Here is a 27,917-nt window from a genome sequence, read left to right on the forward strand (position 1 = left end):
TTTGGTTTTGTTTAAATGGCTGATAAAATAAGCTGTGCTGAATGGAATGTATATTCCTGTTTTTGTGTCTTTTTGTAACTTAAGGTTTTGCCTATAGGGATTCTCTATGTTTTGAATCTGATTACCCTGTAAGGTATTTACCATCCTGATTTTACAGAGGTGATTCTTTTACTTTTTTTTCCAATTAAAATTCTTCTTTTAAGAACCTGATTGCTTTTTCATTGTTCTTAAGATACAAGGGTTTGGGTGTGTTCACCTATGCAAATTGGTGAGGATTTTTATCAAGCCTTCCCCAGGAAAGGGGGTGTAGGGTTTGGGAGGATTTTTTTGGGGGGAAGATGTTTCCAAGCGGGCTCTTTCCCGATTATATATTTGTTAGATGCTTGGTGTTGGCAGCAATAAAGTCCAAGGGCAAAAGGTAAAATAGTTTGTACCTTGGGGAAGTTTTAACCTAAGATGGTAAAAATAAGCTTAGTGGGTTTTTCATGGAGGTCCCCCCATCTGTACCCCACAGTTCAGAGTGGGGAAGGAACCTTGACAAAGGGTAACCACCTTTCTGTATACAGTGCTATAAAATCCCTCCTGGCCAGAGGCAAAACCCTTTCACTTGTAAAGGGTTAGGAAGCTAAGGTAACCTTGCTGGCACCTGACCCAAAATGACCAATGAGGGGACAAGATACTTTCCAATCTAGAGAAGGGGAGAACAAAGGGTTTGGGCTGTCTGTGTGATGCTTTTGCCAGGAACAGATCAGGAATGCAAGCCTTACAACTCCTGTAAAGTTAGTAAGTAATCTAGCTAGAGAATGCATTAGATTTTCTTTTGTTTAATAGCTTGTAAAATAAGCTGTGCTGGAGGGAATGTATATTCCTGTTTTTGCGTCTTTTTGTAACTTAAGGTTTTGCCTAGAGGGATTCTCTATGTTTTGAATCTGATTCCCTGTAAGGTATTTACCATCCTGATTTTAGAGGTGATTCTTTTACCTTTCCTTAATTAAAATTCTTCTTTTAAGAACCTGATTGATTTTTCATTGTTCTTAAGATCCAAGGGTTTGGGTCTGTGTTCACCTGTACCAATTGGTGAGGATTATTATCAAGCCTTCCCCAGGAAAGGGGGCGGAGGGCTTGGGGGGGGATATTTCAGGGGGAAGACGTCTCCAAGTGGTCTCTTTCCCTGGTCTTTGTTTGAAACGCTTGGTAGTGGCAGCATACCGTTCAAGGACAAGGCAAGGTTTGTGCCTCGGGGAAGTTTTTAACCTAAGCTGGTAAGAATAAGTTCAGGGGGTCTTTCATGCTGGTCCCCACATCTGTACCCTAGAGTTCAGAGTGGGGAAGGAACCTTGACACCATACAGTCTAGATCATAAATCACAAAAGGAATGTGGAATTGTTTCCTGAATACAATAGAGCACTGGAGGTTGATATGTAACTTTGTTATGTTATTTGTATAACAAGGAAGTTTCAATCAAATTCAAGAAGATAATCCAGTATGTTTTCAACTATATTGTATTTTTTTAAAACTGCTGGGAAGCTATGTTCATTACTGTCAGTCAGCAGTGCTAGAAGCTTATAACTCTGACAGATTGAAAGCAAAACAGTTTAATGGAGAACTTGAATTTTATACTCTATCTATTCAAGATGTCACTAAAACCCCAATCTGTTACATTACCAATCAGGTTAAGATTATAATGGGATTTAAAAACAACAAATCAATGTTAAATACCCACATTCTGAGTGACAATTTAACAGAAAAATGTAAATATCATCAATAATAGTGACAAAAACATCTCATTATCTAGAAACATCTACAAACATCACAATAGCATGAAAATCTGCAACCAGGTTCTTCCAGTATTTCAAATGGCAAACCGTGTTTTTTGAAGGAAAAAAAAAAATCAAACAAGAAATTTGTGGTAAAAATTCTCATCCTGTGGAGTTTCACACAAGATGCTGAATTTTATATAAATACATGGTTAAATTAACACTTTTGGTATGAGCATGAAGTTTAAATATTGCAAATAAGATGTGCTGCTTCAGGGCAATAATACAGGGCAGAAGATCAGAGATTTTTCTGGTTTGGTAGAAATTTCTTTGGTTTGGACAGTCATGTTAAGAGATAATCCTACATATACAGAAAGTAAAGAGGAAAGAAACAACGTTTAGAAAACAAAATTAAAATAACTGTAAATTGCTTGTAAACCAGACAGCCTCCATTCAATTTGGGAACACAATTTTTTCCAGAAAGAGATTCTATCTTATTTCACTGAGATTTCTCACATCCAGGAAGGCCTCAGGGCCACCAAGGGGAACAAACCAGCCATAAGACCAAAAACCCTCCTTTCAAGATTTCAGCCCAGTCATACATAGTAGCTATGGAAGTACTCATTCTAATCAGAACCACCACCTGCGACACTTGCCTTTCCTAGACTGTAAAAGACAAACAGAGATCTCATGGGGCCCCTAGTAACAAGGGGAATCTGTCATCCATGTAAAAACATGGAAGTCTAAGCAGTGCTAAAGAAGCCATCACTCAAACCACTTAATGTCTCGCTTCCCTTTTTAAGCAAGTTAATCAAGAATCTAGCAAAAGTATCATCTTGTCAGTATCCTAGATTCTTCTCCCTCAGGCTTCAGGCTAGGGCACACAGAGCAATTGTTGCTCTTAGGTGGTGACTTTCTCCTGTCCGCAGCCAAGGGGAAATGTGCCCAAATTCATCTTGCTGGACCTCACTGCAAATTTAATAATGTTGAAAACCAAATATTCCTGTCCTACCTCTGAAAGGTGGGACAGATGAATGGAAAATGGGTCAGGTCCATCCTCTCAGATTGAACTTAGAGGGCTGTTATGGGAAAATGCTAGTTCACCTCTCAAGCCTTCCTCACAGAGTCTCCCACAAGACTTAATCCTCTCCCCCATATTATTCAATATCTACATAGTGCCATAGCAAGACTTTGAAGACAACACCGCCTGAAGTGCCAGAAGCACACCAAGACATCCAGCTCTGTATCTCCTTCATGTCATACGTAAACAGCATTACTATTAATTTGTGTTATCATAGCGCATAGGAGTCACAGTCAAAGACAGGACTCCATTGTGCTAGGCACTGCACAAACACCAAACAAAAAGATAGCCCCTGCCTCAAAGAGCTTCTATTTTTTTGAAAACAGCACATGGAGCAGCTGGCTAATGCTAAGGCTGAATCTAGCATCAAGACAGAGGTGATACTACTAGGAAAAGTGAAGTCCCTCAAAGAACTTGAGTACTCAACAGCACTTCCTACCAATGAGGGCATCTGTCCTCAGATTGTTAAATTGATCGAGCAGCCTTGGGGTCCTTTTGGATGCCTAAATAGCTAAACACCTACTTGTGATTAGCTGAAAGGTTGTACTGCATCCTGTCAGCCACAGATTTGGCCACTACATTTTCGTGAGTTCCGGTCTGGATTATTTTAATTCATACTCAAAACTAGGAATGAAGCCACATGCTGTGAAAATGCTGCAGTCTTTCCAAATACACCAAACACACATGTTTAGAGGTTACCATGAGCTCATGATCTGGTGACCAGTTCTCTACACTGGCTCTGAATTAGATACAGAGTCAAATTCAGTTAATTGAAGTCAGCAGGAGCTGTGGATCCTCACCACTTCCAAAAATCATACCACTCAAATTTCAAGTTCATCATCTCCAGTATTGCTAACTGCTTCATTATAAATTATATCAGAGAAACACAATATGAATAAATTTAAGCTTTGATCTTTATAGAAGGTATTGAAAACCAGTTAATATAATCAGATTAGTTTAGACTATTTGCCTAATGTATTGGCAGTCTGAATAATTAATTATACATAGAAAAGCCTATTACTGTGATGCCTAGCAATCTATTCTGTTCAGTTTTGAACTGAACTGAACGGAGGGTATTTTTATATCTTCAGGGCCTGATTCAATGTTCGTTAAGTAAATATGAGTCTTCCCATCAAACTCAGAGGGCACCCAAAAGCTCTAAACAACTTTCTTGCATATTTCTGTTAATGGCTCTTTTCTTTGTGGCACGTTATAGTATTTAGTAATGTATGCTGAAATTAAAAATAGGGCAAATATAGGAAACAATATTCCCCCCTCCTCATTTCACATATGCACTTTTGCTCATCCTCAGCAAACATGATACATTAAGTATTTAACCTCCTTATGCCAGGGGAAAACATTTAAAGAAGTCATTTTAATGAGTGCCACAAATAGAATGCACTATTTACCAGCAGAATGAGGGAATTCAAATACCCATTTTATCACAGTCTGAGCCACAGAACAGCCTATTTAGAAGGCCTTTAATCCAACACTGAGAATTGCTTTATTTTTTCCTTTGAAACACACAAGCAGACTATATCATAGGCAACAAGGTTCCCCTTAAAGACAGCCCACCACCAATGACCTCTGTTCCAGATACCTGCAGCCCCCAATGTCAGGATCTGCCTGAAATATGCAAAACTGACCAGAGTATCTATGCATAAGACACAAAAACAAAAACCCTCAAGAAATAGGTATCTTGCAGAGAAGAACCATCATTAATGTCTGAGGAATATACACATCTTCTTGAAATTAAAAAAAAATCAAGTCTCAACTTTAACTTTAAAAAGGAACAAAAACTAGTGTTTAGGCCCAGTATGGAAGAGCAAGGAAATTAAGTTTTGAACAGAAATATTTTTTATTTCAACAGACACACTTGAATAGTCTCACCTCCATCCCCCATTATGAACCCCTAATAATATTTAGCACTTCTATCACTTTCCTCCCCTAAATGCTGTACTATTAACTAGCATGCTGATAAGGGCATGATAATTAAAAAAGAAGTGAAATTCACCAGGCTGTTCAAGCTGGGGTGTCAGACAAAGCAACAGAAAAGTGAAAACTTTGATTTAATAATGTATGGTCCCAAATTTTAGTGTGATGGTGTCAGTTTAAAGGATAAACAACAAAAAGGTTCAGAGTGGACAATAAAATCTATGTCTATAGCCAGTGTAAAAAGAAGCAACATTGATGTGTTGGCTATGATATCTCTGACCAAGGAGGTTTCAAGAGTCCTCTAGAATTTCAACTTTCCTGAGCACCAGTTCATTTTCCCAATGTCCTCAGCAACCCTGAAAAACATTTTCCTCGTCACAAGCCGTTCTTAATTTTAAAACCTGACAAGGTCCCTTTATGTTTTTAAACAATACAAATTTTCTTATTTGTATTAATAGTAACCCTCAAGTTTATTAAAACTGAATTTTAAAAATCTAAAATTTACTTTTCACCAGTTTGCTTACTTTATGCATTTTCACATTTTTCTCCTTACTAACAAAACACATTTTTAAAATTTATGTTATTTCTATTTTAAAAAGTTATGCCTTTTAAAAGGTAATGTTTTTTAGTAAAAGCTAGATTCCGTGGTTAGATTACTTGAGAATATTCCTTTAAAATATGGCTGAATACTGAACTGCTGCCAAAAATATCCATCTCAGAGTTGACTGAAATTCAGTCAAAAAAAAAAATTATTTGTCAAACATAGTGGTATAGTTTGGATAAGACCACATAAGTTACCCCCTGTAATAATTGTGTTTTATGATTTTGCTACCTTCAGGATATTCATTTTTTACTATGAGAAATTCACAGGTTACTAGGCCCAATCTTGCAAGTTGTGTTTTGGAGTTTTGCTTCCTAACCAACTGTTTGCCTTCCACAAGGGATACAAGGCCTTCAGAGGCCCCTGGGCACCATATTTCTTTAAAAAAAAAAAAAAAAAAAAAAAGTGATGCCACATTATGTGATTGGGTTCTCTCTAGGGCAAGAGCTGCAAAATTCCATAATGCTACTTTTTCAGCTGCTCATCCTAGGTACATAGTATTTTGTTGTTGTTGTTCTTAATCCTGGATGCCAGAAATTGAATTTTCCAGGTCTGTTGCATAAGATTCAACACAATGTCTTCCCAACAAAGACTGTCCAGGCAGTAACAGCTGCCTTTACAGGCACCAGGATCACTTCCTAGAGAATCTTTATCCAGCTAAAACAAGAGGGAATCAGGCTACCTTTTATTTTCTTCCACTAATGCATTTTTTTTTAAAGTTACATATCCTCTGAATGACCTTATCACATAATGAAAACACCCAACATACTAAATGACTTACTTATAAATGCATAACTTAAGGATCACTGTGGAAAGAAAAAAAATACACACAGAATGCAGCTGACGAAAACATCTTCCTTGGTTATGTCTACATAACCCCTCCTTAGGGGTATTTTAGGGTAAATATGATATACAACATGCATTTTTATCTGTGATGTACAGTATATATATACACACACTACAAACCATGTTTATATATTATACACACTGTATATATTTAAAAGCAGGAGGTTGGGTTGTTTCCATAAGAAATGATGGAAAGTCATAAATTAGTATAGAAAAAATACATTAGCACTTAACATCAGGAAATCCCAAATAATGGTTAATCAGGCACTATCCATTAGGTTATCTGTTTATAGAATTTGACAACAGCATAAATAAAAATTGTCTTGCTTTACGTTTCATCATTTTTAAAAATGCTAACGAAATTAAAAAATTATCAATGAAACTACTTAAACAGGAGGATGCTACTTAAAGAGCAGGTATGACATACCTATTAATCCATAGAATGAAATTAACTGTATATTCAATTGTAACAGTTTAGCATTATAGTTGAAGTGTACAGACATGTTAAATACACTGTATTATTATTATTTTTTAATAAATAATGCCATCACCACCAAAATAAAAAAAGTTGCTGATTTTAACCACTGAGCACACCACATTCATTCTTATAGAAAGAGTAATATTGTTTCAAAAAGAAAAAAACAAATGCAAAACACCTTTAGTGGGCATGGTTGAATATTAATAAAATGTATAGTCTTGGCCATGTGTGATCCTTTTCTGTATTTTCTCCCAACTTGGAAGCATAAATAAGATACTTTTATGTTCTCAACATTTGGACATGATATATACCTTTCAGAGTAACAGCCGTGTTAGTCTGTATTCGCAAAAAGAAAAGGAGTACTTGTGGCACCTTAGAGACTAACCAATTTATTTGAGCATGAGCTTTCATGAGCTACAGCTCACTTCATCGGATGCATACCGTGGAAACTGCAGCAGATATTATATACACACAGATCATGAAACAATACCTCCTCCCACCCCACTGTCCTGCTGGTAATAGCTTATCTAAAGTGATCATCAAGTTGGGCCATTTCCAGCACAAATCCAGGTTTTCTCACCCTCCTACACACAAACTCACTCTCCTGCTGGTAATAGCCCATCCAAAGTGACAACTCTCTTCACAATGTGCATGGTAATCAAGGTGGGCCATGTCCAGCACAAATCCAGGCTCTCTAACCCCCCTCCCCTCCCCGGGGGGACACACACACACTCTCCTGCTGGCAATAGCTCATCCAAACTGACCACTCTCCAAGTTTAAATCCAAGTTTAACCAGAACGTCTGGGGGGGGGGGGGCAGTGGGTAGGAAAAAACAAGGGGAAATAGGCTACCTTGCATAATGACTTAGCCACTCCCAGTCTCTATTTAAGCCTAAATTAATAGTATCCAATTTGCAAATGAATTCCAATTCAGCAGTTTCTCGCTGGAGTCTGGATTTGAAGTTTTTTTTGTTTTAAGATAGCGACCTTCATGTCTGTGATTGCGTGACCAGAGAGATTGAAGTGTTCTCCGACTGGTTTATGAATGTTCTAATTCTTGACATCTGATTTGTGTCCATTTATTCTTTTACGTAGAGACTGTCCAGTTTGACCAATGTACATGGCAGGGGGCATTGCTGGCACATGATGGCATATATCACATTGGTGGATGTGCAGGTGTGATATATGTGATATACCAATGTGATATTTGCCATCATGTGCCAGCAATGCCCCCTGCCATGTACATTGGTCAAACTGGACAGTCTCTACGTAAAAGAATAAATGGACACAAATCAGATGTCAAGAATTAGAACATTCATAAACCAGTTTTGGAAGGCACTCTGAATTTTTAAACCTTGGGTCGAGTGCTGCAGCTATCTTTAGAAATCTTTGCATTTTGTCAGATCTGCAGTGAAAGTGTTTTTAAAATGAACATCATGTGCTGGGTCATCATCTGAGACTGCTATAACGTGAAGTATATGGCAGAAAGCGGGTGAAACAGAGCAGACATACAATTCTGCCCCCTCTCCCCCCCGAAGATTTCAGTCACAAATTTAATTAATGCATTTTTTTTTTAAACTAGCATCATCAGCATAGAAGCATGTCCTCTGGAACGGTGGCAGAAGCCAGTAGTGGCATATGAATGTTTAGCATATCTGGCATGTATATATCTTCCAATGCTGGCTACAAAAGTGTCATGCAAATGCCTGTTCTCACCGTCTGGTTACATTGTAAATAAGAAGTGGGCAGCATTATCCCCTGTAAATGTAAACAAATTTGTCTGACCGATTGGCTGAACAAAAATGTAGGACTGAGTGGACTTGTAGGCTCTAAAGTTTTATAATGTCTTGTTTTAGAGTGCAGTTATGTAACAACAACAAAAATCTACATTTGTAAATTGTACTTTCACGATAGAGATTGCACTACAGTACCTGTATGAGGTGAATTGAAAAATACTATTTCTTTTATCATTTTACAATGCAAATATTTGTAATCAAAGAAATATAAAGCAAGCACTGTACGCTTTGTATTCTGTGTTGTAATTGAAATCACTATTTAATACATTTCAGTTGGTATTCTATTGTTTAACAGTGCGATTAAACCTGCGATTAATTTTTTGAGTTAATCACGTGAGTTAACTGCGATTAATCGACAGCCCTAATCATAATTTTTACATGTATTCACAACAACAACGAACGCTTAAGACTGGCTGGACATCCATAACCCTATTTTACTAATGGTTTAAGGACTCTCACTCTTGGCCCAACCCTGCAAGGTGCTACACAGCCTCAGATTGACTTTAAGGGCATTTGAGTGCGCCGGGCATGTTGCAGGGTCAGGCCTTATGTCAATACTTTGCACCTTCTTGCAAAATGTAAAAGAATACAGAAGATTAGAAATAGCACAGGTAGTAGAAATAACGGGCAGCTCATTACATTTTAAACAGTAAGTTCCTACAATACATGAAATTAATAGAACATATGTAAATTTTTCTCCTGTTATGCATTTAGCCAGCAGAATTTAATTTAGCACATTTGGTAGGTATCAGAGGACAGCACAAGTTTAAGTTCCAGTTAAAGATCACTTCTATTATAACAATTCTCCAACATAGTCTGAAAACATGCTGCATGTGGAGCTTCCGAATTTCCCTCTCCCCGTGGTTTGTTTTAAATTGGTGCTCTATTTACCCTACTATTGTACTTACAAAAAAGCACAAATACAGTTAATTCCAAAGAATTTTTTTTTTTAATTTCAAGCCACTAACCATTGAAAACCCATGCTTAAAAATCCTATTATATCATAATACTAACATAGTAATACATTTTTTAAAACCTGGTTTGAAGAATTACCCCCCAAAAAAGCACAGAAAATAAATTACCAGACAAAAAACTGGACACTTATCAAACCATAATGTGACCTAATTGGAGGACAAGCAGTTATGTTTTGAATCTTTTAATAGTAGAAAATCATCCTTAAGGGTCTCACCTATTGACCTATGTACAATAATCTATGGCCACTTTAAAAGTTTATTTAATGATAAACTACACACTCCTATAACTCTAGCCTTTTTTCAATAGGACAAAGGGAATATTGCTTCAAAATTTCCCTGCTTAGATTTCATTATTATGAGTAGTTTTGTAGCTACCCCTTGGTACAACCAGTGTGGCTGTTTGAAAATCAAGTGCAGCTTGTTTGCAACATGCAAAATGGATCTTGCTCTCAAAAACTAACTGGCATGCAGATTTCCACAGAGATCCATAATTAAAGAACAGACAAGGAGAAACAGACATTGCACAGTCAACTTGGACAACATGTGGTGCAAACAGAAAGCCAACACTTTTATATTCAGAGACTCAGTGAAGAGTAAGATAGTTTCTCAATGGCTTCACACTCACACTGGTCGTCTGTCACCAGCCATATGACAGTTTGGCAATGTATCTCAATCTCTTCCAGTTGTTTAATCTAAAGAGAGATTCCTGAAAGTTAACATTTATTTCTCAAACAGAGCTGCATAGTTCCATTTCTATTTTAATAGATTACATATAGACTAGCAGTACTAGCATAATGAAAGTTTATTTAGTGGAATCCAAAACATCTAAAATTAATTTAAAATTATGGAATAGGAATACATAGTGGTAAATCACTTCAGTCAAATTTTCCATCATGTACTGTGATGTGTTATATAACATGGACATGAGGTAACTGACAGCTATCATTTCACTGAGTGAACTCTGGAAACGTGTCAGATGTGTTTAAGGACTCTCAAATACAGCTTTCCTATACTGACAATCACCACCTAAAACTTTCTATTAAAAAAATAAAACTTAGTTTATTGCTTTTCTTACAATTCTTTCTTCACATTAGGTATAGGCAATAAGGATACCAAACTTGAAAGTTCCCTGGCTGTTGATGGCTTTTGATTAAATTCACTTTTTCAAGAGAATTACTTATGAAGTTTTGAATGACAAGTCATATTCTATTCATATTCCCAAGGTTACAATTTTTTTAGTAAACTGGATAAATCTTTGCATTTTCCACACAAGAGATTAGAGTGTCTCATTTCCAGTAAGGTAACATGGACAACACTGAGAAACCTATAGCAGAACTAACCCATGAATGTCACCAACTACAGCTAAAGTGAGAAAGGAATAAGTAAAATTAGACTGACTGTTGAAGGGGCTGAATTCATTCTCACCAATGAGATAGCGCCATTGGCACTTGAAGCATGGAATGCAGATGAATAAATACGGCGTGTCCACACAGTTCTTAACAGTAGTATAAGATGTTTTAATAAAAATTATAAGGCCTGAAGTCTCTCACTTACGTGTAAGCTGGGGTAAGGAGAAAGTGAGACAGAGCAAAAAGGAAACCAGTTTGAAGATTTAAAAAAAGCGGTTAAAGTAAGTGCAGGGGGAAAAAAGGTGACATGGAAAAATAAGGTAGCAGCTGCAGAAGATGGTTCCTAGGATGAAAACACAGAAGCAGGACAGAATTCAGCAGTCCAGTTTGGAAATTGCTCTGGAGTTGCTTAGGCCAAGTGGCCTAGTTAATGTCATTTCTAGAATGAATACTTAAAATAATTTTTTTAATTTTATTTTTTAAAAAGGGTTTTGAACTGCAAGTTTTCCCAAACAAGTGTAACTACAGGTTATGGAATTTGCTCCTCTGCAATAATCCCAATACCTTCAGTTATCAAATAAAATAAGCGTATAGAAATAGTGGTAAAAATAAAAGGTGCATGTAGACCCACTTCTATATTGGTAACTTTTTGCTACCTCCGCAAGGTACTATACATATATTACATTATTATAGAAATGGCACAGCCTCAGAGGATACTTTCCACATTTTATTTACATTTTAAGACTAACTTTAATCTCAATCACATATCCATACACCTATTTCCTTTGTTTGTTTCACTAAAACTTAAATGCATTGTTTATTAGAACAAAGACTGTAAACAAATATTTGCCATGTCCATTACATGTAACACACAGGAGCCGCTTAACAGAATCCATTCCCCCCTTTTATAAATACAGGTATCAAAACAATCCTGAACATACTTTGTGACACCAATAGTAGTCGGCACCCACACCTTAGCAAAAATTAAACAAGATGAGCAACAGTATTCACTGTATCTGCTACTTTAAAACAATTTTAACTGCAGCTCTTTTACTAAGCCAGATGGATAAAGCATGCCATTTATAATTTTTCTTCTTGAGAGATTAATTTTCGGAAACACATTAATCCACAGCAATCTGACACTTTCTGTCATGCTTTCATCTTGTAAAACCTGAATTTTAAGCTACTTCAGGCTTATACTTAAATGACAGTGTCTTGATAAGAGAAAAAAAATAAATTGTGCTGCCTTTTTTTCCTCCCATAGTGCCTAAAAACTTACTGGGCGTACATATATTATATATATATTCTTACAAATGTCCAGGTCATGTATACCAGCTGAAATTCTTTTAATGTGTGGGTGGTTTGCATTGTGAGATTTAATCAAGACATTAATATGAGTAGAAGGTTGTTGTTTTAAGACAGAAGTTTGAGAATCAGCTAAAATTAATTGCTGTAAGTTTGTCCTTCTGGAGGTTGTGGAAGCTTCATATTTTCTTTGGACATCATTAGACGTCTTAGCTCTTGAAGTACAACTTTAATGCTATAAGAATTTTGCCATTTTGCTAACACTGGTATGCTCCGTGTATCCACCTGCAAAGAAAGACAGCACAAGTTAAATAAGGACAATATGTTTTTGTACCATAAAATACAAAATTCCTGCAGAATTAGTTTTAGTTTACTTAATAACTTAAGAAATAGTAGCATCTATGGCAATCTCTTCAGCGCTTCCCAACTGTGTTATAAATACATAAAATATTTATAATGAACGCTTAGCACATACTTACATATAAATTCAGATCCTACAGGGAGACCAACACAGCTGGACCCCTGCATAGCATGCTCAACATCATCAACTTCAATGGTGAGGGAGAGGGTGGGCAAAGAAAAAGTCAATCTATGTAGAGCTCATTGCAAAATTGGGACCATACCTTAAACTAGGGAGGTTTTTAATCCATCATATCAAAAGTTCTTTACTAAATGTTGCAATAAAACATTTAATTTTAACAGATCATATGAAAGTATTACTTGATTACAGCACAACATGCAATATGTGGTTCTCAAAGTTTGCTTAATAAAGAACTGAAAGCCATTTGCTTCACAATATTCTATGTTAAATCTTTATACAGGAAAATTTACCTACTATAAATAGCTTTTGACTGCGATTTGTTTTGAATACTTATTGTTATATGGCCCTTCTGATGCCGCCTTTTACTTCTCCCAGTAAATATGACTGGAAATAGTGAAGTAATTTGACTTATAAAGTTCCATATAAGATCAGGACATTTCTCAATTCTGCTTTGTTTCTTATGATAAATATTCTTATGGACCTCTTAAAGCACAGAGTCTTTATTGCATATCACTTGATAGTTTAAAGGTAAACTACAAAGGAAAATGTGTGTGCCCTTTTCCACTCCTTTATGGTATATACAGCATAAAAAATTTTTGTAGGTTAGTTTCACTTTTTAATATTAAAAAAAAAAACAGAGAGAGAAAATCAGAAATATCAAGTTCTAGCCATAGCAACTTTACCTCCAGATGAAACCTAGATTGCTTAACTTCGAGCTACCTGGTTTCAGAATACAGAGGATAATGCTGCTTATATTTGCAGGAGCAACTGGGAGATTAAGATTACCAATGATTACTTTCAACATTAAGAAACTTTTAAATACTGAAGGCAAAACAGTGTCAAAAGCAAAGCTACAGTCAGTTGTTTATGCAGTGATTTTTGCACCAATTAAGAAACACCTTTTAAAAAAAAAGGAAATCTTTTACAGCAAGGTTTGAAAGTTGCATTGGTCAGACCACTATTATAATTACTAGCTCATTTTTTAAAAAGTATTTGATCTAATGTGTTAGAGATAACTAGAGATGCAATTCTGAGGAGTGAGGTGGAAGCCTATGTGACTGCAAACAGCTTTCACCCATGTTAACATTTGTTTGCAGGTATAAGTACTAAATCAATCCACTATCAGAGGAAATTCAACAGAGAGAAGAAATATACCCCTCCAAAATCCACCTCCCTCCCTCCCCCCCCCCCCCCCCCCCAAATCTCAGGAGAGACTTTCTGAGCTGCAGAGAAGTAGTTCCGGTGAGGACAGCATCTAGTCTGGACCTCTCTCTCTGAGGCACAAGTGTCCCCCTCTTATACACCCTTCCTCCCTCCAGCCTCCTGAGCTAGATTGAGGAGAGGCCTTCCCTGATTGCTGTTAGGCAGTAGAGAAGCAATGCGCCACTGAGGCCCTGGAGCCCAGTAACATCACAGTTTCGTTTCAAAATTTGAACTCTGGACATGGTACTGTTTGAACCCACCCTCCATATCCCACACGATGCAGCATAGGGCCCAAGACACTACCCTCCCCAGGCAAGAATTCCAGAGTGGAAGGAAACTTGCACAGTGGAAAGACCTGGCTGTTCGAGGGAAGTGTTCTAAGAACAGAAATAAAACTCAGGCTCACCATGTTTTATGGGCACAGGGTTTGGTTGGGAAGGAGATCAGGAGGGAGAGAAGGGTAGATTTTAAGGAAGCGTAATAAGTTGTGGTTTTACCAGATAGGGAATTTTTATAAACCGGGATTAAAAATGAGTTGCAACAGATGATTGTCAAAGGCTGGGGCAGACTGCAGCTGACTGTGGAAAGAGGAAGATTCCCAATAGAGAAGCAGGAGGGTGACAAGAACCTAGGTTTGCTGATTTAAGGGAGGTCAGATAGGCAAGCATGGATAAGGAAACAGTTTAGGTGGGATTTCAGTGGGTTTGAAAAATAATTCTTCATGTAATTGTGAGACAGTGAGTGACGGTTAGATGGGGAATTAAATGATGGGGGCTGGAGAGGCAGTTGCAGATTGTTTCTATCTAAGACAAACAGCAAAACTGTGGAACTAAACAATCCACTAAACAAGATGAATACCCATTTTCATCATGGGCATTTTGATTGCATGGTATATCCCTTTTCCCCACACTTCATCTGTTTAATCTTCTTTTATAAGCCATGTGTAGACTGGGGATTAGCCTCATTTACAGCTATCAGTGACCAGACACTAATGTAGCTTCACTAGCACACCTCTAATATAGTCAGTCAAAGCGACTGTTTCCACTGGTAGAGTTTATTACAGTTTCAAGCAAAACTATTTTCACCAGTGCAAATATTGGCTTTCTAGTCTTCACTAGGGATTTTCAGCTAACAGACAAATATCTTCAAGGCAGGGACTGTCTCTTCCTGCACAGCGCCTAGTATATTTTCAGCACTATCACACTACTACTAAAATGACTTAATATTTATTTTAATTCAATCCGCTTTATTTTCGGCAAGCCACCATCTTTTGTTGCCTAACACATCTTGCAGGCAGTAAATATTTTGGCTTAGTTTTATTTATACCCTACATTGCAGGCCCTATTTTACATGTAAAGAGATTACACAATCAATCTACTTATGATATACCCCTTTATAAAGTAATCTGAAAAGAGAAGCCTCTCTCATTGGCTCAAACAATGTTGTTAGGAATGCTCAAAACCGAGTACCCACTTTATATTAAAATTGTATTCAGGTATAAGGAGGCAGCATTTCCAGGGAAGTCCGAAGGCTAGTGAAGCTGAAAACTGAGAAATAAAAATAGTTTTGTTCTATCAGTATATCCAATATAAATCTTTAAATAATGACAACAGCAGCAACATTACACACGATCCAAGAATAACCAAGGAATTCTTCTATGATTTTTAAACATCGAACATTTTGCAGCATTCTTCTATAGTTTATTCTGTGTTTATAATGCTTCCAATAGCATAACTTTAAAAAAGTAGCAAACTGCTTAGTCCACTATAAACAAATTCAAAATGATGACTGGACAACAGAGTTTACAGAATTATAGTTGATAAAATCCCAAGTATTTAAAAAGAAGAAACAAACACTTCCAGCTGTAAATGGTATTTAAATAAACAGAAGTGATTGCAAATCCTGTGAGATACCAACAGACTGTTAAATACTCAAAAAAAAAAAAAAACAGACATCCTCAAAAACCATGGGAAAATAAATAGTGTGTCAGAACACAACCTGTGTTTTATCAATCTATGATACACAATAGGCTCTAAAAGGAGAGACCCCACAGCATTAAAAATTATAATTTATTTTATGGCCATGACACCCTCTACAGAGAATAAGTAGTTTTGCCTAGTTCCACTCATATATTTGTGCCAGGTTTTCAAAACTAGATTCCCAAATTCTGTGTACAAATCCAGCAGTTGCATATGCAAACGGATCACTATGAGACTAAGTGCTCATACGCGTATTACGCATAGGTGGCCAACTTTTTGAAAAGGAGCCTATATTGTGAATTGAAGTGCAACTGGAATGAATTTTGCTAACTCTGCTTTTGCATTTTTAAAGTGAGGGTCAATGTGGATAAGTGATCAATCTTGGTCTTTTAAAAATGTATTAGTTTTAGAAATTTGAGGCTCTCCTCCCCCAAAGACAACTCCTTCTGTTTCCCTCCATTCAGAAATCCCACAACCTGCTATATTGCTACTTGGATCCATGCACTGATTAAGAAAGCCTGTATTACATTTCTGGAAGACGACCTTCCTTGTTAGGAAGCCTCACACTGACAACACAATCTGGCATATGACAGCAACAGGAGGCCTGGGCAGCAAAGATTGCCTGATGATAAAACAGAGTAGACAGATGCCCCAACTCCTCCAATGAATTTTACAGCCTTGAACAACAGGGTGGGGAAGGAGACGAGAGCTGATCTATGGAACAGCCAGTCAGGAGGGTGGGCAGGAGACTATCACAAGAGGGAACATCTCACAAAGTGGCAACAAGGATTTTTCCTGAGAAGTTATGAGAGATCTAAATGGAATGGAACCTTAGGTCACAAAGTAGAGAGGAAAGATGTGGTCTTCAGATCTGGGCTCACTTCCTGTTTCTGCCAGACTTCCTGTGGGATCTTGGGAAAGTCATTTAAATCTTTTAGTTCCTTAGTTTTCCATCAGTAAAACTTCCATAATAATGTCTTTTGTCTGTTTTGCCCATCTTGCTCATAAGCTCTTCAGGGCCGGAGCAGTCACTTAATACATCTATATATAGACCTAACATGCATGAAGCCCTGATTTAGAGCAGATCCTTTAGGAACTACTATAATACAAATAGGTTTCAGAGTAACAGCCGTGTTAGTCTGTATTCGCAAAAAGAAAAGGAGTACTTGTGGCACCTTAGAGACTAACCAATTTATTTGAGCATAAGCTTTCGTGAGCTACAGCTCACTTCATCGGATGCATACTGTGGAAAGTGTAGAAGATCTTTTTATATACACACAAAGCATGAAAAAATACCTCCTCCCACCCCACTCTCCTGCTGGTAATAGCTTACCTAAAGTGATCACTCTCCTTACAATGTGTATGATAATCAAGTTGGGCCATTTCCAGCACAAATCCAGGTTCTCACCTCCCCCCCTCACACACAAACCCACTCTCCTGCTGGTAATAGCTTTTCTTTTTATAATACGAATAGTTACTAAATCAGTACACACATTTTATATACCCAGGAAAAAATGTTTTTTACCCCCAAAACTATTTAATTTAAAAAAAATACTATAACATTAAATATTATAATGTTGTATTTGAAGCATGCTAAGCATATCAGAGTCCTAGATTCAAGATTACTTCATTAAGTAAGACTCTTTGTGGTGAATGGAACCACCCACCAGCACAGAAAGGGTTAAGGAGAGCCTTTGGGCCCAGCTAGCCCCAACCAGTTATTCCTGAAGCCAATACCACGCATGAAGCAGGGAGAAAAGAAGAGAGCCTGTCTCAGTACAGGGTTGACCGGCGAAAAGGCAGGAGCTAGCTAGCTAGCCATCTCCCTGCCCGAAGGGATGGAGCACTGGCCTGCCAGCAATCTCCCCAGCCAAGGGGAAACTATGAAAGAACCCCCAGCAGCGGAGGTAACTGACTGAGCAGAACCCAGAGACGTTGTGGTGCTCACCCTCACCAGCCTGTGGCTACCCTGCCCCCAAAGGAACCTGGGACCAGACCCAACAGGGAACCCTACGGTAGACTGGACTAGAGGAGTCTTGCCTCAAACTGAACAGATTGGTAGGAAGTAGCCCAGGGTAGCGGATTCTGATTCTCCATTGGGAGGGACGCCAACCCCCCCGGTTCAAGAGTTGACATACACAGGGCCCTGGGCTGGGACCTGGTGGAGAGGGAGAGGTCAGGTCTCCCTACCTGTCCCTGGCAGTAAGAACTGAAACTACTCAGCCCAGCTGAGGGCTGAGAGCCAGGTGATCTAACCACTAGGCCACCCGGCCGCCCAAGACCCTGTTACACTCTTATTAGGGTCCTACCAAATTCACAGTCCATTTTGGTCAATCTTATGGTCATAGGACTTTAAAAATCATAAAATTCATGTTTTCAGCTATTTAAATCTGAAATTTCACAGCGTTGTAATTTTTAGTGGTCCTGACCCATAAAGGAGGGGTTTGTTTGTTGTTTTTTTGGGCAGGGGAGTGTGCACAGTTATTGTTTGTGTGTGGGGGGGGAGGGGTGTTGCAGTACTGCTACCCTTATTTCTGTACTGCTGCTAGCAAGGGCATTGCCTTCAGAGCAGCTGGAGCGTGGTGGCTGCTGGCCAGGAGTCCAGTTCTGGAGCAGCAGCAGCGCAGAAGAGCAAGCAGAAGCAGCAGCAGCAACACAGAAATATGGATGGCATGGTATATATTGCCACCCTTACTTCTGCGCTGCTGCCTTCAGAACTGGGCAGCCAGAGAGGGGCAGCTGCTGATTGAGGGCCCAGCTCTGCAGGCAGCAGTGCAGAAGTAAGGGTGGCATGGTATGGTATTGCCACCCTTACTTCTGCGCTGCTGCTGTTGGTGAAACACTGCCTTCAGAGTTGGGTGCCTGGCTAACAGCCACCGCTCTCCAGCCACCCAGATCTGAAGGCAGCTCAAAAGTACGGGTAGCAATACTGCAACCCCCCTAAAATAACCTTGTGCCCCCACAAATCCCTTTTAGGTCAGAAATTTGAGAAACGCTGGTCTCCCCTGAGACATCTATATAGCATAGGATAAAAGCACACAAAAGACCAAATTTCACCGGGGCGGGGAGAGATTTCACAGTCTGTGATCCGTTTTTCATGGCTGTGAATTTGGTAGGGCCCTAATTCTTATTTAGGGAAATAATGCATAGATACGCTCCCGTTTTTAGATAAAAGAAAGGATGGATTTTATCTTTCAAAGATGACTGCCGGTGGTAATTTGAATCCCTGGAAAATACAAACAATGAATAAGTCTAATCTAACCTTATCCGTAATTACAATGTATATATAATACAAATGCATATTGTTAAAATAATCTGAATCAGGTGTGTTCTCTCTCAAGACCAACGTTTATTAAACTAGGTTTCAGAAGTGAGCTGTAGCTCACGAAAGCTTATGCTTAAATAAATTGGTCAGTCTCTAAGGTGCCAAAAGTACTCCTTTTCTTTTTGCATTTATTAAACTAGGGATTCTAAAACTGGCCTGAGACTTCTTTAAAAAAATTAAAAAAATAAAAAAAACTTAACTAAAAAATTATAACCACTAAATTCATACATATACTTCTACAGTCCACATAACCTGGGGATTTACAAGGATTTTACAAACACCCCTATGACGTTATCCCCATTTTACAGATTTGGAAACTAAGGCAGAGTTTAGTCACTCATCCAAGGGTAGAAAGTGAGTCAGAGGCAAAGCCAGTCAGAGAACTCAAGCCACCATCCGATTCCCAATCCTGTGCTCTAACCTCCAGACCATGCTCTTACCTTAAAACTGAAATGGAGCACTTCTGCTTAGGGTTGTGCCATAAATCAGACAAGATACCAAGGTGATGAGCACACTAAAAATTTGACGGATTACATAAAGAACAGTAATATTTCAGAAACGAATCACTTGTACTGTTTTTGGTTGATAATTCAACCTAATGCCACCTAAGGCTATTTGGTAAGTTAAAAAACAAATCATTTATACACGGAAGCCTTTACAAGGGATTAATTTATAGAGCTGGTTGGAAAAATTCCAACAAAACAGTTTTTCCATCAGAATTTGCCAATTTGTTGAAATTGAAATGTTGTGATGATTCAACGAAGCTCCTCTGGAAACTGGGCAGGGTTCTGTCAGAACCCTGCCTGGTTTCCTACCAGCTTGCCTGCAGGTCCTGGGATCGCAGGGTCCAGGGCTACAAGACAGCCTGTCAGGCGCTGCCTCTGAGTAGAAGACCCCAGAGCTTCTAGGATCAGTGGCTCTGCAGCAGTACGCCAAATAGACCGCCTTGGAATTATGGAACCCAGAATTTAGGGTCCACACTTCAGGGGACCCCAGGGCTTAGGGTCCAGTCTCCCTTTTGCAGAGCATTTCAAAATTTTTGGGTTTTGTTCTGAAACAGAAAGAAACCAAATTTGAAAATAGCCAAATCCTCCAAGAAACAAAATTATCTTTCTGCACCCAGCTCTATTTTATTTAGATTGGACGCTCCAACTTAAAAATTTGTTATGAACCATATGAAACTAAGATAAATATTCCAAGACAAACAGGAAAGGTATTGTTCTGCATTACCAAACAAGGGAGCTCATTACTTGTTTTAACGAAGGGGAGGATTCTAAAACAACATTGTAAGCATCATACAATAAAGCTCTTTCAAATGGCACCTTCAAATTGGCTGCTTTCCATACCAACATTTAGTCATACATGTGCTTATTATACACCACACCACAACCTGGGTAAACGGCAATATTTCTGGGTTGCAAATACTGTCTTTTATGGGATAGAAAGGCTCTGAGGCACAGCAAAACTGTTTGCTATGCAAAGGATTATTTTCAAAGGACTCATTTTGAAGGATTTCTGAAATATTATTTACAGTGCTAGTTTAGGCTTAGCAATTAACACATTGTGTTGCTCAATAAAAGAGTTCAAGTAGGTCCAGCACTAGCCTAAGAATTTCAAAACATAATGTCTACATGCCTCCAGTAGAGAAGGTTCAGTGCCTTCCAGCTCTTCTCCACTGTTATATTGTAGTAGTATTACAGCCTTGGAGAAGACTTCTCTATTTTAAATACCCACAATACACATAAGGATGAGTAAGGGGAAAACAAAATGGAAAAAAAAAAAATGGTCCTGGATGAAGTCTAAATACTAAGTTGGGTGAACTTGAATGCCTGGTATGAAATGAGGACATTGATATAATAGGCACCACAGAAACTTGGTGGAATGATGATAATCAACGATACACTGTAATACTCTGTCATTCCTGTATACAGTACACCCTCGCTGTAACAAACCCGTCGGGATCCAAGCCATTTGTTTGTTTTAGCAAAAGAGCCCCGACGCCTGGTATGGTGAGGTGGGGGGTGGCTGACAGCTCCTCCAGCAGCGGCAAGGGCTGACAGCCGGGCTGGAGCAGCTACCAGTCCCTGCCGCAGCAGTGCAGCTTGAAGTAAGATCCAGGGACCAGGTTCATTATAGTGAGGGTGTAGTGTCCATAGGAATGAGAGTAGGTCATACTTGTGGGAGAGTGGTACTATGTGAAAGAAAGCATAGAGTCAATTATAGTAAAAATCTTCAATGAATCAAACTGTACCATAGAACCTCTATGGATAGAAATTCCATGCTTGAATAATAAAGAGTACAGAAATAGGAATATACTACTGACCACTTGACCAGGATGGTGATGGTCATCATGAAATGCTCCAGGAGATCTGAAGTGCCACAAAAATAGAAAACTCAGTAATAATGAATATCGCCATATTGACTGGGTACATGTCACCTACGGACAGGATGCAGAGATAAAATTTCTAGACACCAGAAATGGTGCAGCTTCTTGGAGCAGCTAGTCCTGGAACCCACGAAGGTACAGGCAATTTTTGATTTACACACAATCTGGTCCAAGAGGTGAATATATCTCAACTGCTCAGTAAGAGCAACTATAATGTTAAATTTAATTACATCTTTGTGGGGTGGATAGGAGAGAAAGGATATCAAAGAAGCCCACCATAGTAACATTTAATTTCAAAAAGGAGAACTACAAAAAAAAAAGTGAGGGAGCTATTTGAATGGAAATTAAAAGGAACAGTCAAGAGTTTTAAAAACACCATAATAGAGGCACAAATTAAATGTATACCCCAAATAAAAAAAAATAGTAAGAGGACCAAAAAAAAAATGCCACCATGGCTGAACAACAGAACAATTTAGAGGCAAAAAGCATCCTTTAAAAATTGGAAGTCAAACCCTTCTGAGAAAAATAGAAAGGAACAAACTTTGGCCAGTGAAGTGTAATTAGACAGGCCAAAAATGTATTTGAAGAGCAAGTACCGAAGAAACAAACTAACAGTAAAAAAGTTTTTAATATATATCAGAAGCAGGAAGCCTGCCAAACAACCCATTTGGCCACTGGATGATAAGGGTGCTAAAGAAGCACTCAAGGAAGACACGGCCATTGCGGAGAAGCTAAATTAATTCTTTGCTTCTGTCTTCACTACAGAGGAGATAAGGGAGATTCCCACATCTGAGTCATTCTTTTTAGGTGACAAATCTGAGGAACTGTTCCAGACTGAAGTGTCAATAGAAGAGGTTTGAGAACAGACCAATAAATTAAACAGTAATACAATAGAACCTCAGAGTTACGAACACCCCGGGAATGGCATCTGTAACTCTGAAATGTTTCAGAACTCTGAACAAAACATTATGGTTGTTCTTTCAAAAGTTTACAACTGAACACTGACTTGATATAGCTTTGACACTTTATTATGCAGAAGAAAAATGCTGCTTTCCCTTTATTTTTAGTAGTTTACTTTTAAACACAGTACTGTACTGTATTTGCTTTTGGGGGTGGAGGGTGGAGAGAAGGGGTCTCTGATACTGCCTGACTGCGTACTTCTGGTTCCAAATGAGGCGTATGGTTGACTGGTCAGTTCGTAACTTTGGTGTACGTAACTGAGGTACTACTGTAAGTTTCCAGGACCAGATGGTGTTCACCCAAGAGTTTTGAAGGAACTCAAATATGAAATTGCAGAACTACTAACTGTGGTATGTAACCTATCACTTAAATTAGCCTCTGTACCAAATGACTGGAAGACAGCTAACGTAATGCCGATTTTTTAAAAAAGGCTCCAGAGGCTATGCTGGCAATTACAGGCCGCGAAACCTAACTTCAGTACCAGGGAAATTGTTTGAAACTATAGTAAAGAACAGAATTATCAGACACAGATGAACATGATATGTAGGGGAAGAGTCAACAGCTTTTGTGAAGGGAAATCATGCCACACCACTTTATTACAATTCTTCAAGGGGATCAAAAAGACTGTGGACAAGGATGATCCAGTGGATACAGTGTACTTGGACTTTCAGAAAGCCTTTGACAAACTCCTTCATCAAAGGCTCTAAGCAAAGTAAGTTTCAGAGTAGCAGCCGTGTTAGTCTGTATCCGCAAAAGAACAGGAGTACTTGTGGCACCTTAGAGACTAACAACTTTATTAGAGCATAAGCTTTCATGAGCTACAGCTCACTTCATCGGATGCATAGAATGGGATAGACAGATAGACAGACAGACAAGTTGGAAGTTACCATACAAACTGTGAGAGGCTAATTAGTTAAGATGAGCTATTATCAGCAGGAGGGAAAAAAAAAAAAAACTTTTGTAGTGATAATCAAGATGGCCCATTTAGACAGTTGACAAGAAGGTGTGAGGATACTTAACGTAAGGAAATAGATTTAATGTGTAATGACCCAGCCACTCCCAGTCTCTATTCAAACCCACGTTAATGGTATCTAGTTTGCATATTAATTCAAGCTCAGCAGTTTCTCACTGGAGTCTGTTTTTGAAGCTTTTTTTACAGACAGCCCCCCAACCTGAAGCAAATACTCACCAGCAACCACAAACCACACAACAAAAACACTAACCCAGGAACCTATCCTTGCAACAAAGCCCGATGCCAACTCTGTCCACATATTTATTCAAGTGACACCATCATAGGACCTAATCCAATTAGCCACACCACCAGGGGCTCGTTCACCTGCACTTCTACCAATGTGATATATGCCATCATGTGCCAGCAACACCCCTCTGCCATGTACATTGGCCAAACCGGACAGTCTCTACGCAAAAGAATAAATGGACACAAATCTGACATCAGCAATCATAACATTCAAAAACTGGTAGGAGAACACTTCAACTTCTGTGGCCACTCAGTAAAAGATTTAATGGTGGCAATTTTGCAATAGAAAAGCTTCAAAAACAGACTCCAGCGAGAAACTGCTGAGCTTGAATTAATATGCAAACTAGATACCATTAACGTGGGTTTGAATAGAGACTGGGAGTGGCTGGGTCATTACACATATTGAATCTATTTCCTTAAGTATCCTCACACCTTCTTGTCAACTGTCTAAATGGGCCATCTTGATTATCACTACAAGTAGCTCATCTTAACTAATTACAGGTTTCAGAGGAACAGCCGTGTTAGTCTGTATTCGCAAAAAGAAAAGGAGTACTTGTGGCACCTTAGAGACTAACCAATTTATTTGAGCATGAGCTTTCGTGAGCTACAGCTCACTTCATCAGATGTTTACCGTGGAAACTGCAGCAGACTTTATATACACACAGAGAATATGAAACAATACCTCCTCCCACCCCACTGTCCTGCTGGTAATAGCTTATCTAAAGTCATCAACAGGTGGGCCATTTCCAGCACAAATCCAGGTTTTCTCACCCTCCACCCCCCACACAAATTCACTCTCCTGCTGGTGCTAGCCCATCCAAAGTGACAACTCTTTACATAATCAAGTAGGGCTATTTCCTGCATAGATCAAGGTTTTCTCACATCCCCCCCACCCCCATACACACACAAACTCACTCTCCTGCTGGTAATAGCTCATCTAAACTGACCACTCTCCAAGTTTAAATCCAAGTTAAACCAGAACATCTGGGGGGGGGGGGTAGGAAAAAACAAGAAGAAACAGGCTACCTTGCATAATGACTTAGCCACTCCCAGTCTCTATTTAAGCCTAAATTAATAGTATCCAATTTGCAAATGAATTCCAATTCAGCAGTTTCTCGCTGGAGTCTGGATTTGAAGTTTTTTTGTTTTAAGATAGCGACCTTCATGTCTGTGATTGCGTGACCAGAGAGATTGAAGTGTTCTCCGACTGGTTTATGAATGTTATAATTCTTGACATCTGATTTGTGTCCATTTATTCTTTTACGTAGAGACTGTCCAGTTTGACCAATGTACATGGCAGAGGGGCATTGCTGGCACATGATGGCATATATCACATTGGTGGATGTGCAGGTGAACGAGCCTCTGATAGCGTGGCTGATGTTATTAGGCCCTGTGATGGTGTCCCCTGAATAGATATGTGGGCACAATTGGCAACGGGCTTTGTTGCAAGGATAAGTTCCTGGGTTAGTGGTTCTGTTGTGTGGTATGTGGTTGTTGGTGAGTATTTGCTTCAGGTTGCGGGGCTGTCTGTAGGCAAGGACTGGCCTGTCTCCCAAGACTTCTGAGAGTGTTGGGTCATCCTTTAGGATAGGTTGTAGATCCTTAATAATGCGTTGGAGGGGTTTTAGTTGGGGGCTGAAGGTGACCGCTAGTGGCGTTCTGTTATTTTCTTTGTTAGGCCTGTCCTGTAGTAGGTAACCCCACAGTATGCCAACATTTTTATGGCTGATTTAGAACAACGCTTCCTCAGCTCTCGTCCCCTAAAGCCCCTACTCTACTTGCGCTATATTGATGACATCTTCATCATCTGGACCCATGGAAAAGAAGCCCTTGAGGAATTCCACCACGATTTCAACAATTTCCATCCCACCACCAACCTCAGCCTGGTCCAGTCCACACAAGAGATCCACTTCCTGGACACTACAGTGCTAATAAACGATGGCCACATAAACACCACCCTATACCGGAAACCTACTGACCGCTATTCCTACCTGCATGCCTCCAGCTTTCACCCTGACCACACCACACGATCCATCGTCTACAGCCAAGCTCTGCGATACAACCGCATTTGCTCCAACCCCTCAGACAGAGACAAACACCTACAAGATCTCTGTCAAGCTTTCTTACAACTACAATACCCACCTGCAGAAGTAAAGAAACAGATTGATAGAGCCAGAAGAGTTCCCAGAAGTTACCTACTACAGGACAGGCCTAACAAAGAAAATAACAGAACGCCGCTAGCGGTCACCTTCAGCCCCCAACTAAAACCCCTCCAACGCATTATTAAGGATCTACAACCTATCCTAAAGGATGACCCAACACTCTCAGAAGTCTTGGGAGACAGGCCAGTCCTTGCCTACAGACAGCCCCGCAACCTGAAGCAAATACTCACCAACAACCACATACCACACAACAGAACCACTAACCCAGGAACTTATCCTTGCAACAAAGCCCGTTGCCAATTGTGCCCACATATCTATTCAGGGGACACCATCACAGGGCCTAATAACATCAGCCACGCTATCAGAGGCTCGTTCACCTGCACATCCACCAATGTGATATATGCCATCATGTGCCAGCAATGCCCCTCTGCCATGTACATTGGTCAAACTGGACAGTCTCTACGTAAAAGAATAAATGGACACAAATCAGATGTCAAGAATTATAACATTCATAAACCAGTCGGAGAACACTTCAATCTCTCTGGTCACGCAATCACAGACATGAAGGTCGCTATCTTAAAACAAAAAAACTTCAAATCCAGACTCCAGAGAGAAACTGCTGAATTGGAATTCATTTGCAAATTGGATACTATTAATTTAGGCTTAAATAGAGACTGGGAGTGGCTAAGTCATTATGCAAGGTAGCCTGTTTCTTCTTGTTTTTTCCTACCCCCCCCCCCCCAGATGTTCTGGTTTAACTTGGATTTAAACTTGGAGAGTGGTCAGTTTAGATGAGCTATTACCAGCAGGAGAGTGAGTTTGTGTGTGTATGGGGGTGGGGGGGATGTGAGAAAACCTTGATCTATGCAGGAAATAGCCCTACTTGATTATGTAAAGAGTTGTCACTTTGGATGGGCTAGCACCAGCAGGAGAGTGAATTTGTGTGGGGGGTGGAGGGTGAGAAAACCTGGATTTGTGCTGGAAATGGCCCACCTGTTGATGACTTTAGATAAGCTATTACCAGCAGGACAGTGGGGTGGGAGGAGGTATTGTTTCATATTCTCTGTGTGTATATAAAGTCTGCTGCAGTTTCCATGGTAAACATCTGATGAAGTGAGCTGTAGCTCACGAAAGCTCATGCTCAAATAAATTGGTTAGTCTCTAAGGTGCCACAAGTACTCCTTTTCTTAACTAATTAGCCTCTCACAGTTTGTATGGTAACTTCCAACTTATTTGTATGTATCTATCTATATGCGGTTGTGTGTCTGTGTGTGTGTGTGCGCGCGCGTGCGTCTTAGTATATGTTCCATTCTATGCATCCGATGAAGTGAGCTGTAGCTCACGAAAGCTCATGCTCAAATAAATTTGTTAGTCTCTAAGGTGCCACAAGTACTCCTGTTCTCTAAGCAAAGTAAGGAGTCGGGGATAAGAGCGAAGGTGCGCTCATGGATCAGTAATTGGTTGAAATATAGCAAACATAGGTTAGGAATTATGGCTGTCGATTAATCACAGTTACTTCACACGATTAACCCAAAAAAATTAATGATTAATCGCAGTTTTAATCGCACTGTTAAACAATAGAATACCAATTGAAATTTATTAAATATTTTTGGATGTTTTACTACATTTTCAAATATATTGATTTCAATTAAATCACTGAATACGCAGTGTACACTGCTCACTTTATATTACTTTGGATTACAAATATTTGCACTGTAGAAACGATAAAAGAAACTGTATTTTTCAATTCACCTCATACAAGTACTGTAGTGCAATTTCTTTATCATGAAACTGCAACTTACGAATATAGATTTTTTTGTTACATAACTGCACTCAAAAACAAAACAATGCAAAACTTTAGAGCCTACAAATCCTACTTCTCGTTCAGCCAATCGTTAAGTCAAACAAGTTTGCTTACATTTACAGGTGATAATGCTGCCCACTTCTTATTTAAAATGTCACCAGAAAATAAGAACAGGCAT

At 39.1% G+C, this 27,917-nt stretch overlaps 1 protein-coding gene across 3 annotated transcripts in view; it reads right to left on the minus strand.

Moving 5' to 3' along the window:
- Nucleotides 1–11,530: 11,530 nt before the first annotated feature.
- The window catches only part of UBE2V2 (ubiquitin conjugating enzyme E2 V2), a 49,034-nt gene continuing 32,647 nt past the window's right edge, over nt 11,531–27,917 (minus strand). For all 3 annotated transcript variants that reach the window (XM_048840621.2, XM_048840619.2, XM_075125246.1), the window contains exon 4: nt 11,531–12,406. In XM_048840621.2, the coding sequence (XP_048696578.1) occupies nt 12,260–12,406 (147 nt within the window). In that variant the 3' untranslated portion in view covers nt 11,531–12,259. The remainder of the gene's footprint in view (nt 12,407–27,917) is intronic.

The sequence above is a fragment of the Caretta caretta genome, chromosome 2, assembly GCF_965140235.1.
Source record: "Caretta caretta isolate rCarCar2 chromosome 2, rCarCar1.hap1, whole genome shotgun sequence".
Classification (NCBI taxonomy): domain Eukaryota; kingdom Metazoa; phylum Chordata; order Testudines; family Cheloniidae; genus Caretta; species Caretta caretta.